We start from the raw sequence: 19,151 nt of genomic DNA, 5'->3' as shown, positions 1-19,151 counted from the left end.
CTACCAACACAGTTTTTTAATCTGACTAAAATTAAATAGCTTAGCCTCATACAATCCCTCAATTAGCCACTCTAACTGTTAATGGATTTTCATTTACAGACAAAAGCCCCAAATAACATCACAATTTGGAACTGTTTAAATGAAATTACCTTTCCTTGGTAAAAGTAACAAAAATAACATACCCACAAATGTGACAAAACATATATCGAAAAGTTAAGAACTCTATATCTGAATCTCTCTGTACAACCAAAAGCAAAAGAAACACTTTAAAATCTTAAATGCTATTTACCCTTCCATTTACCAATTATTCATTTCAACAGAGATGGTTATAAATGGTAATTTTATGAAATACATATTGAAACAACAGACTATGTTTTCTATAAAAGCAGCAAAGCTAAAATATTTTGGAACAACTTAGAAAGATGGATTAGAAAAAAACAAAAAAAGAGTACTCTTTCTGGCTTGATTTCCAGAGATACAATAAAATTTGGAGATTTTCTAAAAAACAAAAACAGAATTGTATTTTAATCTTATATTTTGTCAGGCAAAATTCTTCATTCACCAACAGAGAGTACAAGATCGTCACCGGATTTTTGCATAGTGTTAAATATTTGTTTTTATCAGAATTTCATTTATATCTGAAATCTCTTAAACATGTTGAAAAATATGAAGATATCAATAAAATGTTAATGAAATTCCCACTAATTCCCATAAATACCATAACCAACATCTTCCTTTTTATATATATATTTTAGTGAATTTTTGTTTACTTTATTTTATTTAAATTAATGTTGTCCTTGTAACTCTCAGTACCTGAGTATGCCTCTGTCATGCATGAAGAATTAAACTTTTTAATTGCCATACTTGGTTGAACGTGTTTTGTTATGATAAAAAATAAAATAAAAAGCACAATTTAACCTTTATCTTCTCACTGCTGCTCCCAATTGTTTTCTTAAAGCTTAATCTTTGGGAAACCTACGGTGTATCAACAATTTAAATAGTTAACTTTATGTTGTAGATAATATTTCGCCAGTTTCCCTGCGGGATTCATTTTATGACGCGTCGGACTGTACTTTTACTAGTTCTTTTAAATGTCTTTATCACGGGAAAAGCGATCATAGAAGTTTTTTTCTTTTTATTCTTTCCTTTAAATGCATCTGGTCTGGTTTGTACAATAAAACGGTTTATTTTAGAGTTCATTTTCAAACGAATAAAGCATCCTTTTATGATCGGTGATCTCTCCCTATAGCTCTTTCTGCCCCATCCAATATGGCGCAGAGGAGACGCTTACGTAGCATTGTCACTGGGGTCCGCTTAGCAATGATGACCACACCCACTATTAGGGGGCGCTGCATTATGCAAAACGACCTGAACCTGTGTCCATACGATCAAAGTAATTCTGTTTTTTAGAGAAAATTAGTACTAACCAATAAAAACAATCACATAATTTTTTTAAATGAAATGAAATTTATAATGATGACGCTTACAGATCTATGTTTCTCTAGACTAAAAACCAGAGTGGTCCTCGGTTTGTATTCAGGCTCCTCCCGGTGATACCGATGAGCCGCTCTGATTGGTTGAGAAAACCTGCCCCGCCCCTGTCTGACGGAGAACCCGGCAAGCGGGCGAACCAGTAAGGTAACTGGTGTAAAATGGCGCTGTCTCAAGGAACAAAGAAAAAAGTTTGCTATTATTATGACGGTAAATATTTAACTTGAACTTCTTAGGTGCATTAATTCTGAAACGTGTTGTTCAGCGTATGAAACCTTGGGATTAAATTTTTCTACATTTGGGTTTCAATGTTGCAGAGGGGTCTCACTCATGAAGCCGGTGCTGGGGAAGCTAACGTTAGCCAGCTAGCTTGTTATAGGCTAACTAGCCGTTAGCCCGCATCCCGGATGACTGTGGTCTGCAGCTTGGTTCCAAAACACTTTGTATAAAAGCAAACTTTTATAAATTATGAACGCATTGTATGGGGTGCTGTTTTGCATTTAAATTATATTCATAAACCACACGCTGTCCATCCAACTTGCTAACAACTTCCGAGAAGTGAGGACGGATTCATTGGTGTGGTTCATCTGCTTTTATCCGCTTCATCTTCCCAAAGGCTTTGTCGGTTAAATTAGTCTTGGATTTTTGACTTATCCATGCCTTTGTTCACATATATTTGCTCTCGTTGAAACGAGATAACTTGCTTAATTCACGCTGAAGTTATAATTATTATTGTCCAATTAAATAGTCATTTAAATCCAGCGTCCACCTAATGTTTAATGAGCTAACGAGGCTTTTTCATAACGAAACATCTGATAAATACTTCCGTTTTCTCTTCCCATTGTGTCGTCTAACCCTTTATTTGAGTCGCTCATGGATAATTATAGATTCATATCATTTAGATGTTTATTGTGTACCTAATATTCCGATTATAATGGTTTCCCTTTGCGATCTTTCCCTTTTTGTAAAATGTCTTACAAGAGAAAAAAGCACTGTTTTACTGCCATTTTAGTGAAATAAGCTGAAGCAGGAGAGAATGTGCAAATTGGGCATCGATGAATAAAATGAAAGGCGTAAGTCATTTTTTTCAAACAACAGCTTTTCCACTGTTTTTGGTTTTAATCGGATTGGAAGTTATGTGTTCAACCAACCTTTCCTTTTGGTCATACCAACCAATCTAACTTTGGCAGTGTTTTTACCTAATCTATATTTGCACTAGGAGAAACCAATACAAATTAGTCACATTAGCCAAAAAAAAGGCTCTATTGCAACTTTACAAAGTCTGATGTGGGTCTTGATCCATCAACCTGAAGAGTGGAAGTCCACCTCTTACAGTTCACAAAATCCATGGTTCGGTTTCGTGGTCATGGTTTTCGGTTCGGTATATGTTAATTGTTAGGAAAATCTATTATGTCTTGTATAGTCAGGTTAAAACTGAAAGAAAAAAAGCAGTCTGACATTTGATACATCATTGTGACAGTCTTAGGTTAAAAGTAGGTGAGATTCTGGCACTGTTGCACTTTAATCCACAACTTTCTTTCCGCCGTCATCGTAGGTCACTCTAAATGCAAAGTGGTCCCATACAGCAGACCTATAAAGTGCTGCTGGCGCGTCTTCCAACTACTCTTCTTTCCCACTCGCCATACCCACACAATTCTCCACAACAACAGATTTTTTTCTGCTATACCCGGCTACGCTGATTGGCTTCTTCTTCTTGTTTACTACTGGTGGTTGGCTTTGGTCGCAGTACTGCCACCCTCTGCTCTGGAGTGTACACGCTTCGCCTATGAGAAAAAGCAGCAGCGCATGAACCAACACACAAATTGAATCGAGACAGTTGAACCGAACAGTTAGGACGGTTTTCATAAACCGTTCCATCCCTAGTTACAACCCATTACATCTGTAGCCAGTGGCTCGCTCAGATTTTGATAATTTTTTTAATCTAACCGAACTAGTTTTAACCAACTAGATCAGTTGTTTTTCCAACCAATCTATTCTTAGAATCTATCCAAACTCTATCCAGCTGACAGCAACTCTCCGACAAACTCCCACATCTGAGGCTGTTTAAATGCCTGTCAAAGTTCTGGGCGAGCTGAACCACTTCCCAAAGCAGTCACGTGGAATGGTGGGGTGGCGAGGCTTCCGATGTCATCTGTTTTGGCTCCTCCCCCAAATGAAGCAAGCCTCGATATGTGCCTCAAGGAAACGCCTCAAAGCCTCGGCTCATCTCATAACATAACTAATGTATAGCATTTTTTTTCTCTCTCGTAATGAGGGAAATATGATTTTTTGCCTGCTAACCAAAAGAGTGCAAGAATGAATCTCATTTAGATGCGTTTTTTTGTCATTAGTGATTCAGATTACTAAAAGAAAAAAAAAAAAAAACATTTTCGGAGGTCTTGCTTTTTTGTGGCATTAAATGTTTTATAAAAAGAAAAACAAGGCTAACCATTTTTAGGTTATGTAACAACCAAAACCTTGATAAACGGCTTATAACACATCTGTTGCCAAATGGCTACAAAATGTCACTGGAAAACATAAATTTGAAGGATTGTTGGTTAAAAAAATGAAACATCTTGTGCATTTTTTTTCTTTTTCTTTAAAATGCTGGTTAAAAGCTGACTAAACATTATTTTATTCTCCTTCAGGTGATGTGGGGAACTATTACTACGGCCAAGGCCATCCCATGAAACCCCACAGGATTCGTATGACACACAACCTCCTCCTCAATTATGGACTGTACAGGAAAATGGAGATCTATGTGAGTCAAACATGATTTGAGCGGCAGTTACTCTGATTTCACTTTTCATTTTTATTGGAATACTAAACCGTTTGGGTTTTTGGTTGTTTGGTGGAAGTACAATGTGGAGATCAAAGCTCTGATAACCTGTTTAACAAAGTGATGTGTTGCCAAGTTTTACCCATTGGGTAAGTTAATCCTGCTCCTACATCTCGGTTGTTGGAGAAACTTCAGACTTCAAACAAACTGGACAGGGTTTCCGCAGGTCATTAAAAGTCATTAAATTGTATATATTTTTTTAATTAAGGCCTTAATTGGCATTAAAATTAATTAAATACGATAATCGTGGCACTTAAAATGCTTTATTATTTTTTAAAATTCGATTATAAAAACAATTTTGCCAGATATATTGTGATATATTTTCGTGGAACTGCTTCCCGTTGATGGTAAAGCTGTATGTTCGGAAAGAAGCTCGAAGCGGAGAAAAAGCTAGCAAATCGGAAAATGCTAATTTCAACATGAGTGGTTGGAAAACCAGGAATTCAGGATATGGCTGACAGAGATGATGGAGGATTTTGCCGTGCTTTATACATATATATGTGTGTGTGTGAGTCATTTGTACTTGTTGATGGCATTAAAATAATTTTTAAAAAGCATTCAATTAAAACCCTGCTGGAATATGAAGCTGTATTCCGGTTATTTTTTTTTTTTTTACTTGATCTCGGCGAACGTATTTAACTCTTCATTAGTTCACATGTTCATTTTCCTCCCGGTTATAACACATTTGTATTTAGACAGTTTTTGAAAGGACTTTGGATTACTTTGCTTAGCATAGTTTAAACTGACACATAACTAAAGTGGCTGTGTGCTCTCTAACAACAATTAATTTTTAATGTGAAGATGTTTTTTTTAATCATTTTAAATCCAAATGTATGAAAAAAAATATATCTTAATTGCTAATAGCCCACATGTATATGTACAGAAGGGGGTGATAATCGCCTGTTTGCCAGCAGAGATGAAGAAGTGTATAGACGGTGGCTAGGCTAATGCTTAATCTTTCCATTCTTTATGTTTCTCACAACATGCTGCCGTGTTCAAAACATTCAGTGGCATTGTCAAAGAAAACAGAACCAATTTAGGACCTTCAGTTAAACTGGCATATGCGATTTTTAAAGTGGTTTTGGCAGTTTTTCTGGTGCCATATGCCACTTCTCAATAGTGGTATGCAAGATACGAGTTTTGGTTGCTGAGATAAAAAAAAAAACACTCTACATTTAAAACAAAAAATAAACTTAACAACAATAGCTTAAAGGATTCAATAATATTTTGCCTGAAATAAAACTACACAATTTAATTTTATGTTATCAAATGTAACAAAGACCGTTAGTAGAGGGACACAGCGGATGAAGCTGTGTGTAAATCAGCTGCAGAGAGGATCTATTTTGGTGCCACAAAACGGCTACGAGGGGAAGCTTTGCACATGTCTCTCTCTCTACAATCTAATTCTAAGTCATTAGAGGAGTGTAACAAGTTATTAAATATAGCAATAAAGATGGCAACAGTGAGTGTAAGTTAGGAGAATTTAAATTAATTAGATTCAATATTATCATTGCAATTGGAAAAAAAGAACCATGCGGTTTTCTGTTTATATTGAACTGTTGCATTAGGGCCACGGTGTGCCTCAGTAGGCACAGTGTGTTTTAGTGCACACTAGTGATCTATAACCAGAGCATGTGAGCGGAGCAGAAGAAATATGGCGGCGCGCAGAGCAGTTTTCAATTCAAAGACTAGAGCGAGGATTACACTCCGCTCCGATGCGCTCTATTTGTAAAATAACATCTATTTGATTAAAGTGAGATTTTTTTTTGACAATAATTAAAAGGGAAACGCGGGGCAACATGAATTGAGCGATGCGTTACGTTCACAGCTGGGAATAATTAAACAGCCAGTTAAATAAGACACTACACATGTATCGGTGACATTACATCACATGCCGTGTGTCTCAGGGCCCTGGCATAATTACATGAAGGAAAAATGTCAGAAAATGCCTTCTCTGAAGATGTTTTATCATTGCCTCCATTTTATCTCCTCTTTCTTTCATATTTTCTCCTTTTTCCTCTTTTTCCTTTCCTGTTTTACTTACATTGCAGTGTCCATATAATCTTTAGAACTCCCTGCATGAATTATAATAAAGCTATTTATATGCATAAATCAAGCGGAACACTATGGCAATAGCCTTACTGCTCCACTCGTGAAGGTAAAATCTGCTGGGTCTCTTTGGCATCAAGACAATCACTCTTATTGCTACATTGCCAGACAGGACACTGTGGGGAAAAAAGTGTTCGATTTTCAGTAGATTCAACCTTTGACTTCACCCTGTTCTGAGCTTTTGGTTTCCTTGTATAATTTCAGAGACCACATAAAGCCAGCGCTGAAGAGATGACGAAGTACCACAGTGACGACTACATCAAGTTCCTGAGGTCCATCCGCCCTGACAACATGTCTGAGTACAGCAAACAGATGCAGAGATGTGCGTTCTGCTCTCTATGCTGGGGCCTCCGGCTTGCCGTACCTCACATTCTATTCAAGTCATCCTTTTTCTTCTTCCCACAGTTAACGTTGGAGAGGACTGTCCGGTTTTTGATGGTCTCTTTGAGTTTTGCCAGCTGTCAACAGGCGGATCAGTCGGTCAGTTGGTTGTTTTTACATGATCCATCTTTCCCCTGATTTTAAGGAAAGAGTTAAAACTATTTTAAGTAATTCCAACTTTTGGTTTCAGCTGGAGCCGTGAAGCTGAACAAGCAGCAGACAGACATCGCCATTAACTGGGCGGGGGGGCTCCACCACGCCAAGAAGTCTGAGGCGTCTGGTTTCTGCTACGTCAACGACATCGTCCTGGCCATCCTGGAGCTGCTGAAGTACGCTACGCATCACAATGTCGTTTATTTCCAGCTGTATTATATATTATATCCATAACCTCTTATTTCAGCTACAGTTGGCAAATATAATATAAATTTATGTCGCCTTTGGTGTATCTAAGAGAACAGTTTTACTTGCTAAGAAGTGTTCTTACTTTGTTTGTTTTTTTTATATTTGACTCAAACTTTCAGGATAAACAGCAAGGTGACAACACCACACTACGCTAGGAAGTAGAAAACAACAAAAGCCCATTCATGCCGTCCCTGACTGAGATTTATTTCCAGGAGTTTTTCCACAATCTGTTCCTGGGGTGATATTTATAGGCTGAATCACATCTTTATACGTTTACACTTGCGAACCCTCAGCAGCAGTAGCAGCAGCTTCTGCTCTCTTGCCAAGTTCTGATCTGTCTGCATAGTCATAGACGGCTCAAGACAGGGGCCAATGGGGGCCTGTACCCCTGTAGAACATGTCATGGCCCCTCTACTGAAGATATTACTCAAAGGAATTCTAATAGTGCCGGAATATACATGGTTATTGACAGGTCCTTTGGATCTGTTTCTTTTTTTTTCTTGTTAAAAAAATCTGCTTTATTAATTATTTTAAAAACAGGGTGAGGGCTTCAGTGCTATTGAGATATGATCCCAGTTTCCATCTGCTAAATACTCTAATTTAACAGTTGAATTGATCAGTTTTTCTTAAAGTCGTAGGGAAATCATGTAGGGTTGTCACGATACTAAACTTTTCAACTCGATACCCATACTAAGGAAAATACTCGATACTCGATACTATTTTCGATACCACGAGGATAAAAACAAAGACTCCAAAATTCTACACACATAACAATGACACTATCCAAACCGGTTAAGAAACAAAAATAATTCTCAGCAGCTGCACCTGTTACAAAAAAAAAGTCTGAAACTGAAAAGTGCGTAGAAATATTCAATCACACAGTGTTCTGATTGTGCATTGTCCTCTATTCTGCACTTTAGATGAATGACTGCTTAGGTGCCACTGGTGACGGCACAGTATCGATACTTTTAAAAACGAGTATTGTATCCGGATACAACATTTTAGTATCGATACTTTTTTGAGTTTCGATACTTTTGACAACCCTAAAATCATGTTTAAATGTCAACTCATTCTGGCTTAAACATGTATATAAATGTCCTCTCTATCAGACGATATTGTCCCAAAAGTTAGAAAACTTCTATAATAAAGAATAAATCCTGTTATCTTATGCAGGCCAGTTGGTGATACATCAGCCTGAACACCTAAATTCTGCCAATCATATATCAACGGTCATCTGTCAATCACATTTTTTTTCAGTCATAGCATCTTGATTCAGATGTCGCAGCTATTATACACACCAGCTGAAATCAGAATCATTTCCTTTCCCATTAAGTTCCGTCCCAGTGTTCACGGGGATGGACGTCTGTGTCTTCAGCAGGCGTAGAGCTAACAGAACTGGCAGCGTTGCGAGGCAAGGGCTCAAACATGTACGGCTGTAAGCCTTCTACACCAAACCAAGCTTCTGCCGCCCTGGCGTCCTCTTCTACAACATCTTTGTCCCTGCTTTCCTCCTCTAAATAAAAAATATATGACGGAGGAGATTCATCCACGACCTCCGACACTAAACTCTCCTCCTCTTGCATGTTTCCGCTGTCTATAGCGTTCCTTGACAGTGTCGTTTCTAAGTCACCAACTTAGTGCTACTTGGTCCCAATGGAATTTCCCATTGGGAACCTACTAGAACTAAGTTGCTAACTGGTTAGCAAGATGCTTCCGACAAACTGGCCACAACCAAAAGCTACTTGCAAATCTTCCGCCACAACAATCCCGCCCCCTTGATAATCGACCAATCACATTTACTTTATTCACTTGTGTAAAGTCGTGAACCGTTCAAGAGAATTCGGAAATGCAACGGTTGGAACAGCAGTTTCCCTACGACTTTAAATTCTAATTCAGTTTATATAGAAAACGGTCATTTTAACTTAAGTCAAAAATATGTAAAATTCCTAAATAATAAAAGTATATTGACCTAATAAGACATTAAGGGAACTGATAAGAATTGTTATTAAACCTAATTGAATAGAAATTTCACTACATGCAGATATCTTAATATATTTTAACCCTTACCCTTAAAACATGCCTGCCCCCTCCTACATTTGGTCTAGATCCACCGCAGTGCGTAGTTGCACATTTTCTGAGGTTTGCAGTGCAGCAATGATGTCCGTACAGAGAGGTGTTGAGGCCCGAAATGACAGTTTGGCTGCGTGGACGCCTCAAACATTAACCATGCTCAGTGTTTTTAATTTCACCGCCTATAAGCTTCGCTCTACTGACCGGCCAAAACACTTTATTACTTATACACCAAAGCCCTTGGTTGTTTATGGTTCCTTTCTGGTTGTTTAAGGTGGAGGAAATGATTGTTTACTTCCTGTCTATCGTCCAGATACCACCAGAGGGTGCTGTACATAGACATCGACATCCACCATGGAGACGGAGTAGAAGAGGCCTTCTACACCACAGATCGGGTCATGACGGTTTCTTTCCACAAATATGGGGAATACTTCCCCGGCACTGGAGATCTGAGGGTCAGCAGCACAGCTTTTCTCCAGGAAAACTCGGCCTCCATGACCGGGACTCCATGTTTAACCAACATTTTCAATGTGTGCAGGACATCGGCGCAGGAAAGGGCAAGTACTACGCTGTGAACTACCCTCTGAGGGACGGCATTGATGATGAATCCTATGAAGCCATCTTCAAACCGGTACCTTTTTCTGCCTTTGATGAGATTCCACATTTCAGATCAATCCCACCGCAGAGTAATGATTGTTTTTTCTGTGTTAGATCATGGCTAAAGTCATGGAAATGTACCAGCCCAGTGCGGTGGTTCTGCAGTGTGGAGCAGATTCTCTCTCTGGAGACAGACTGGGCTGCTTTAACCTCACCATTAAAGGTAAAATAAAAATGGCTCCCACCAAAAAAATAACAGCCTTTAACATCTCTTGTTTCCGTTTCCCTCTAAAGGCCATGCGAAGTGTGTCGAATACATAAAAAGCTTCAACCTTCCCCTGCTGATGCTCGGCGGAGGCGGCTACACCATTCGTAACGTAGCCCGTTGCTGGACCTTTGAAACGGCCGTCGCCCTGGATTCCTCCATCCCAAACGAGCTGCCCTACAACGATTACTTCGAATACTTCGGGCCCGACTTTAAGCTGCACATCAGCCCGTCCAACATGACCAACCAGAACACCAACGAGTACCTGGAGAAGATCAAACAGCGGCTCTTTGAGAACCTCCGCATGCTGCCTCACGCCCCAGGAGTCCAGATGCAGGCCATCCCCGAGGACGCTCCTCACCCCGACAGCGGAGACGAGGATGAGGAAGACTCCGACAAACGCGTCTCTAGTAGGAGATTTAACACTAAAGCACAGAGAGCGAGGGGCTGGGTTTGTTTCAGGGAAGCTGAAGAAGGTTTTGTCTTCCAGTCCGAGCCCACGACAAGAGGATAGCGTGTGAGGAGGAGTTCTCCGACTCCGAGGACGAGGCAGAGGGCCAAGGAGGAGGCCGCAGGAACGCAGCCAACCACAAGAAGGCAAAAAGGGTGAAGAAGGAGGAAGAGAAAGAAGGAGAGGAAAAGAAAGGTAAGGGCTGCTCACATTAAAAAGGTTTATTAGCCAACAGGATGTTTTTATAACGTCCTGTTTTTTTTTCTAGAAGTGAAAGAAGAAGAGAAGGAAGAGGAGAAGATGGATACGTCTGGGTAAGATCAGAGGGTGGAAAGAAGCAGCTTTTTTCACATTTCTGCTGCGTTTCTGCCATTATTAAAGTATAAAACCTTCACCTAGCTGTTGTCCGCATCGTTTATAAAAATGGCCAAATACTGAAGTTGGCTTTTGATTTTTTTTTCTCTCCTTGGCATTTAAACCATCTTAAAGCTCAGCCTTAAAAGAAAAGTCCGATCAGCAAGGAATAATTAGGGTCATTATCTATGCCTAAAACTAATACGTTTGCGGTGATTTAATGAATTTAGCGTTAATCTGTAAAAAAAAAAAAAAAAAAGTCTGGGAGCGGCCATTTTTGCCCAAATATAGTAACACCTCCCTCCTGCCATCTAATGGCAGTGACGTCACGGTGCAGTAAGCCCAACGCCATTCTCCTCGCTTTACAAGCTAAATCAATGGGAACTACTAGACACATCTGCAATCAACAACAATTATTGAAGATTTCCAGAGGACTTCCACCGTTGAAATTCACCAGAGCTATAGTGAAACTGACAATGCCCACGTACATGGCAGTTAGATGTTGTATTACAGCGGGTAAAGCCGGGTACACACTGAGATTGTTTCAATCGTTGCACGCAGCTACAGCTCATGCTGTACGAGGAAACCACATGGTTTCTGCGTACACAGCTCACAGTGTTTGTTCTCACACTGTGCAGCACGACGCTCTGATGCGATCTATCTGCTCACACTCTACATCTAAAAACCATGTCGGACTCAGCTCCGCAGTGAGATGGCGCTACTCTGACTCGTCTATCTGGAAGCCAAACCAGTAGAAGCTTTTGGGGCTGGCTTTTGCTGAAGCCAATAATCAATCAGTTCCTTAAATAACTTCATCAATAGGTGAACTTATTGAGATGTTTCATTAGAAATGTTTTATAAATGATGAATCTTTCTGTTTCAGACCAAATGAGGAGATAAAGACGACCTGAAGAGTTGCTGTCGGCCCACAGCTTCCTGTTTACCTCCTGCAACAAGAGCGTCTTTTTATTGTTCCTGTTTTCCTTCGTTCCTGCAAACAAACCTGGTTTACATTGTTTTTGTTGTTTTCCACGAGACAAGCAGCAGGTGGGTGGGAGCGTGCGTGCGTGCGTATTAATGATCATGTTTAAGCCCCGCCCACCTGCTGCCCACTGTTTCCATGCTGGAATATTTAGATTAAAGTCTGTGAGGCTGCGGTTCTAGATGGTTTCCCCTCACAGAAAGACTTAACTGGTAGTTTTTGTAACTATTTATGACGCATCGACACCTTGCTGTTGTTTCATCAGTGACTGCATGCTTAGATTCGCCTCTCCTTCAGCATGTACATATTCCTCAGTCCCCAAATCTGCTCCATTAAGTTATTTTAAATCAAGAAGCAGCTCATCGTCCCATAATTCTCTGCTCTGTGAACCGATTTCCTTCCTGTTTTGTTTTTTTGCATTCATGAGTGCGTGTGAACCTCTGCGGAGGAGGATGTTGCTGAGCAAATGAATTATTTTAGAGATTTTGTATCATTTTACAGAAAAAAAAAGTAGAGAAAGCCAGGAAGTGAATGCCGGTGTGGCTGTTGTATCCTTGTGAAATGTGTATCTTTGTCATAAAAAAAATAAAGAAAAAGGATCCATCTCTGGTCTTTGCCTCTGAGGGATTTATGTCAGCAAAACCAAATCTACCATTAAGAGACTTTATTACGACTTTTTTTGTCTTTGATTGTTCTGATTCTTTAGCATCTCAGCAGATCAAGATGATCTTAATCTGCTGAGACCTTGATCTGTGATCAGGAGCCAGTCTGAGAAAATGAAAAACTTTTAGTGAAATGTTTGGATATAGGAATCTTTAGAGAAAAAGCAGCTTAAACATCAAACAGAGAGGGAGGAAATGACCGCAGTGAGCATTTCTAATCACTGGGACTTAAAATATTAATGAAGCCATATGGAAAATAATGAAACGTGATGCTGTTTCTGCTGCTAAATAAAATGTTAATGTGATGGAACGATTCAGAGTTAGAATTAGTTTTATCCTTAATATTTATAAATAGAAGCTTCATGCCTGAAATGTGTCCCAAGATAGTGATGGTGAAATAAAGCTTCACAGCATGGAAGCGTTAAAACACTTGACAGTATATCTCTTTATTGTTATTCTTATACATTTTTCTAAGGTCTATGTTTATGACAATGTTTTCTATCATCTTTTCACTGCTGTAAACTTCAGAAATTCCCCATATTGGAACAATTAAAGGATTTTTTATTCTTTGTGCCAAAGCTTCAAGGTGCTTAATTTGCTCTATTGTGCCATCAAGTGGACAAATGTAAAACCTGCAGTATGGTTATTACGACACTATGGCTTTGGGGCCTGAAGCATTGAATTACGGTAATTCATCAGTAATGTTTGTGATGATTATACATAAATTACCGTATAAACTTATATGTGGTGTCGGTCTTTAGGATACAATGACAATTTATCCTTTAATTTATTTTATTTTGGTCCAAAATATTGGATAAGCAGTGCAGCAACTTTCAAAAGCCAAGTCTGGGTCTGGAACCAATAACTGATAGAAAGGCAAACTCCTACTACAGATACCATCGCTCACAGAAAATACTGAATAATACAACTGAAACCAAAGGCTTGGGTAGTTTCTAATCATCGTATTGTTTAACCAACTAGATTTTTCAACCAGTTTATTTTTAGAATATATCCAGAATATGGGGAGTGTTGGCCAAGCGATTAGAGCAGTGCGCTTGTTCTCTGAGAAAGTTGCAAGTACCCGGTTCGATCCCCATAGTCTGCACTCTGGGTTACCGAGTACGACCCTTAACCCCACTCTCCTCCGCTGCACATTGGAAGCCCACTGCTCCCAAAGGGGATGCATTAAATGTAAAGATGAATTTCTCCAGTTTGAGATCAATTAAGTTTCAATCAAACTCTACCAAACTGACCTCAACGCTCCTACACACTCCCACATCTTCACTGAATCCTGAGGCTGTTTAAAAGCCTGTCAAAGTTTACAGGCGAGCCTAACTACTTCCAAAAGCAAAATGAGGAAAAATGAATGCAGTTTAAATATGGTTGTTACCTATCATGTTTATCCTTTACCGACTGAATTACATGACCTTTGTTAGCTCAATTCAATAAATATTTACAGTAAGTTCAACTTTGGTTCATGATTTAATATGAAAACAAGCAGATATGCAGTCAAAAATAGTATATTTTTCATATCCCTCACTGTGAAACAGCTGCATAGGCTGTATTACAAGGAAACACCATTTATCATAAAACCTAACATTAATTTAGCAATGAATTTGAATACCATATGTTTACAATTATTTTTTTAATGTTTATTCAAGCTTCGGTCTGAAAAATCCACTGTAAAATGTCAATGAAAAAACTCCAGGAGCCTGAAGTGCTCCTGGAGTTTTTATTTTCAGTGTTTTCTCCTCCAGCCTCTACAGGCTCCTGCAGTAAAAGATGTTCCACTTCTGATCCCGTTCCTATCTGATCTCAGCTGAAATGTGCAAAAGTCTCGGGATGACCCCAATAAATTCCTGAACCAACCAGAGTTGTTTCATAGGCTTTCTGAAAAAAAAAAATCCAAAATAAATTCACAACTCTTTTTTTATTGGGCTTGTTTTCCCAATACAGCTTTTTAAGAATGTCCTCTTTGGTGTTATGGGATTCAGGATGATATGAATTAGCTGTTTCTAGTGGAGTTTCAGAGGACAAACGGGCCCAGAGCATTACGGATCCTTCCCTTTACTACATTAGATCGTTTCATGCCTTTTTTTGAAGATAAAATTTTAAATCTTTAACCAAAGCAAACAGCTCCAGTTTCAGTCATTTAACCAAAAAAATAAATAAAACACCCCATGTTAGAAACTCAGGTTTCTTTTTAGATTATTCCTTAAAAAAAAAACTAAGTGTTTCATTTCTATCATAAAGAGCAGCACATCTTTTTCTTGACCTTCCTTCTTTTTATTGAATCAATTCAAAAATGAACAGTTAAATGTTATCACTGCTGGTAAATATTAAAAATTTTAACGTAGAACTAGAGATCGGAGCAAAGCGATGGATGTTTTCCTTCCAGGTGTGTCTGTTGGCTGAAGCGGATTTTTACGCCTCCAGTTCAAAATCAAAGTACTGTGGGTCAAAGTAATGAATTCGTACGTATCCGTCTTCTCCTCCGCTGCTGTAGCTGTAAGACAGAAGCAGCAGGAAGCTGATAGTAAATCCAAACAGTCTGGTTGTGATTGAAATAACAAAAGGTTCAGATAGGTCAGTCGTACCTTTTGCCGTCAGGATGGAACGCCACACAATTGATGGGACCGAAGTGACCTTTGACCCTGCCAAACTCCTCCTCATAGGCGGCATGGAAGAACCTGGTACAGAAAATTATTTGTATAACTAATAAATATTTAGAGACGTGTTTTATTTCTCGTCTGTTAAATCCCTCGCTCACCTCGCCTCAAACTTGCCGATCCTGGTGGAGGTCGTGGTGACCTCCATGGCTTCCTGTCCGCCTCCCATCACCACCTAAAGGAAGCGTTTTATGGTCAGAGATCAGAGGCGGCAGTTTGATCTAATGTTCAGGGTCGATTCTTACGTGGTCCATTTTAGGAGAGATGGCGGCCGAGTTCACGGGCCTCTCTGTCCGAAACGTCTTGATGTGATCCAGAGAGTTGGAGTCGAACAGCTAAAGGAAACGTCGGCGTTACTAACAGGTGACGGCGGGTGTCGGGGTAGAGAGTGTAGAGAGGCTTCTTACCTTAGAGGTGTTATCCTTGGAGGCTGTGATCACCATGGTGAGATCCACGGATGACTGGATGTCGTTGATCTGCCTGCTGTGCTCCTTTACCATCTTCAGAACGTCTCCAGACTGGAAAGAAAATAAACGATCACAACCCAGAGAACCTCCTGTAGATCCCAGCCACAGACATATGTACGTAGACGCCTCGATGGGCACAGGTTTGCACGTCGACCTCACCGCCATATTGTAGGCAGAAGAAAGTAGTGAACATCGATCGTCTGTGCAAGACCACATTTTTTTCAAGGTTTTTAGCTTGCATGCAGTACAGTCTTTACACATAGATGTGCAAATATAGATGTTGAAGAATAAATAAACAGGTCTGTGGTTATATACATCTGTATAATCAAGATTGTAGATGTGTCTATATGCATCTATATACCTATATGCATGTATGCACACATACATACATACATATGTGTTATGAATATAAAAACCAGTTGGTTAAATCTAAACATTGTGGTCTTCATTACTTCATAAAACCGAAAAATTACTAATATGAGGGAGAAAAAAAAGCCCAAGAAAAGTTAAAAAAAAAAAAAAAAAAGAGAGAGAGAGAGAAACGGACAAAAGCGGTGAGAAAAACGTCATATGAAAGAAGTTTCTCTGTCCTGGAGTAACAGGGACAGGTTAAATTATTTTAATCAATTTGATTCTTTATAAGAATAAAGTCAGGAGAATGAAGCCAAAGGGATACGAAAATAAACTCATAATATTACAAAAATAAAAATATTAAGAACATAAAGTATATTCTGAGATTAAAGTCCCTCTGATACTGGCTGATTATCAATTCACTAGGACGCGAGTACGGACTGATGTCCTCGCCAACGATGTTCTTTAGAAGAAAGCAGGAAAGTGTGGACTCTGGGAGAACGGGAGCACGCAGCAGAAATATGGGTTAATTGGAACAGAAGCGTACTGATGACATCACCGCACGCTTGGCTCCTCTGGAGCTGCATTTCACCTCCTGTTATTAGTCGTCTCAAGATAATAATAAATTCTTACTTTATTTAGTCAGATAAACACAAATCAAATGAACATTTTGCCAAATAAAACAAAAAAACGCCATCAGAGCCAGCAGTCCTTCACATACAGCTATGCTATGAGAGGGCTGCTGCAGACGGGCTGAGGTTAGCCCTGGCTGCTGTTAGCTTTGGAGCTCCGCTGGTTGCCACGGTCCTCTCAACTTCTAAACATTTTTTTTTTGTTTTTTAATATGCATTAAATCGGTAAATGGACCATATAGTGATTCTTTAAAGTATAATGTTCTCACATCAAATGATCTTAAACCCTACTTTTTTTTTAACAACAGCAACAGAAACGAGAACTTTTAACTTAATACCCTGAGATCTGTTAGCGCTCCACTGGAAGCTGCTGCTGCCACAGTGCATGCTGGGACAGCTGGCAATCTCTGACAACAGAACAGACAAGTCTGCTCAGATGCATGCTGGGTAAATAGGGAGGGGAGAACAACATCCAGGGATTTTGTCTGTTCTCGATCTGCTGTTCGTGTGAGTTGGAGTAGTACTAGGGCTGAGGGCTGATCACGTTTCACAAGTAAACGAGCACATGAGAACGCACAAGTACACATATTGAGAAACGGCCACTGTTTAAGTGTCTGATTCTAACAGCAGATTTGCCATTCAACATGGCGGACGCTCTGACTCATCCGCAGCATAGGCAGACCCCGTCCAACGAGGCGTCTATGTTTATAATGTGTACGATTCCAGCCCTGTGGCGTTAGACGCCGACCTTAGCGCTGAACTGGTTGATCTCTCCGTTCTCATGGCCAGCGATGACGAACTCCCCCAGAGGTCCCCACACGGCGCTGGTTATCTTGTGCTCGCTGCAGGGGATGGACAGGTAGGGGTTGTTGTCCTCTGCAGAGAGAGACAGAAGAGTTAGTGGTGAGAAGAACGGAAACAAAAACAAAGCCTGCAGGAAAATAAAAGCAACAAAGCTGGAGGAAGGAAGATGACGTGTTCTTTTACAAAGACAAATAATATAGAAAACGTCCATCAGTGGACGATTACAGCTTATTTGGCTTATTTCCTGGGAATAGATTAACTAAACCAAACTAAATGAAGCTTATGATACAACATAAAATAATTAAATAAAAAAAAACGCTTTCATATTAGATGACCCTGAAAAGTCATCTACCCCTCTTAGGACAGACGTGTTCTTGCCAAAACACCTACTTATGCTTCCACAGGTTAGCTAGCTGAGTAAAACAAACATGCAGACAAGTGAAGCAGAGCAGTTAAAGAGGAGCCAGAAACAAAAGGATAAAATCACCTTCTTCTCCTGCAATATATGATTTCAGAATATTTTGCCTTTTTACTGATGAATTCTGCTAAAAAGTTAAATAAATAAACAAAAGACTCTCTACCCTATTCACAACATAAACATGTAAACTGGAAGCTTCAAAGCTTTTATATCAGATGATGAATGAACACATTTAGCTTCCTCCATCCTTCTTAAAGCTCATAATGTTTGCAGTCAGACTATGGGATCCAAAACACAAAGTTTGATGTGAAATTTTTTTTTTTTAAATAGCCCATCTTTCTAATATTTATAATCTATAGTTATTGGTTTTGTAAAATATATTCGTTATTGTTGTCATATAAGAATATAATAAAAAAAAAATGTTAGATATGTAAGGAATGGCTGATTTGGTAAATAATAGCTAAAGCAGACATTTAAGTTGATTCTTTTTGGGTTTTTCCCTAAACATGTCAATAATGGAGTTTTTTTCTACCTATCTGCTGTGGATCCCTCAGGTCGAAGAAGTTCAGGAAGCATTGGTAACCCATCTGCTTGTCTGTGGAAAACATGATGATGTTTCCGCTGAAGTCGAAGCCGCACGTCCTGACAGCCGAGTTGGTGTTGAGCAGAGCCAACTGTTTACCTGGGGAGAGACGGGGACGACTTAACAGACCAGAGCGACACGTCGCATCAGGAAACAAGACGTTCATACGCCACTCCTCTGTTGATCTTTAGGCTATTTTTTTCCTAAATGCTTCCCTTGTTCCCTTTTTCTGTCCCAGAGGAAAATGGAAATAACTCACCGGTCTCACAGTCCCACAGTCGACAGCTGTTGTCTGCTGATCCTGTCAACACGTTCTTGGTGTCCCCTGATGAGAAGCTTGTTAAGAAAACCACCTGAACAGCACATCCAGCATAATATTAATTTAACCTTTTTGATCTCACATTGGAGAAATTTACCTCAACATTCAACTCATCCCCCGGGGGAGCAGGGGGCTGCCATTTTGCGGCGCCCAGGGAGCAGTGTGGGGTTAAGGGTCTTGCTCAGAGACCCAGGCCGTTTCTCAAACTTGTTTCCACTACATTTAATCGGCTTTTTACAAACCATACAGCTTGCCTTTGTTTCATTTACGTTATTAAAATACAGTCAAACGCCGCTTCTTGCCCT

The 19,151-nt window shown here is 39.6% G+C and overlaps 2 protein-coding genes across 2 annotated transcripts in view; one reads left to right on the top strand and one right to left on the bottom strand.

Moving 5' to 3' along the window:
* Nucleotides 1–1,652: 1,652 nt before the first annotated feature.
* On the top strand, nt 1,653–12,527 carry LOC107093649 (probable histone deacetylase 1-B). The gene is made up of 12 exons (XM_015388838.1): nt 1,653–1,701; nt 4,140–4,252; nt 6,644–6,761; nt 6,845–6,919; nt 7,011–7,149; nt 9,606–9,747; nt 9,831–9,923; nt 10,004–10,112; nt 10,184–10,564; nt 10,645–10,800; nt 10,874–10,919; nt 11,843–12,527. Exons 1-12 carry the CDS (start codon nt 1,653–1,655, stop codon nt 11,868–11,870), a joined length of 1,449 nt encoding a protein of 482 aa, XP_015244324.1. The 3' UTR covers nt 11,871–12,527.
* A 2,331-nt stretch (nt 12,528–14,858) lies between these two features.
* eif3i (eukaryotic translation initiation factor 3 subunit I) overlaps nt 14,859–19,151 on the bottom strand; it is a 7,231-nt gene continuing 2,938 nt past the window's right edge. The window contains exons 4-11 of the mRNA XM_015388839.1: nt 18,787–18,852; nt 18,477–18,626; nt 17,471–17,598; nt 15,680–15,790; nt 15,518–15,607; nt 15,374–15,447; nt 15,201–15,293; nt 14,859–15,109 (exon numbers count right to left, since the gene is read on the bottom strand). Of these exons, the coding sequence (XP_015244325.1) occupies nt 15,028–15,109; nt 15,201–15,293; nt 15,374–15,447; nt 15,518–15,607; nt 15,680–15,790; nt 17,471–17,598; nt 18,477–18,626; nt 18,787–18,852 (794 nt within the window). The 3' untranslated portion in view covers nt 14,859–15,027. The remainder of the gene's footprint in view (nt 15,110–15,200; nt 15,294–15,373; nt 15,448–15,517; nt 15,608–15,679; nt 15,791–17,470; nt 17,599–18,476; nt 18,627–18,786; nt 18,853–19,151) is intronic.

Source organism: Cyprinodon variegatus, unplaced genomic scaffold (assembly GCF_000732505.1).
Source record: "Cyprinodon variegatus isolate N-32 unplaced genomic scaffold, C_variegatus-1.0 Scaffold438, whole genome shotgun sequence".
Lineage (NCBI taxonomy): Eukaryota > Metazoa > Chordata > Actinopteri > Cyprinodontiformes > Cyprinodontidae > Cyprinodon > Cyprinodon variegatus.
Note: the sequence above shows the minus strand (reverse complement) of the source record. Positions and strands in the feature narration are given on the sequence as shown.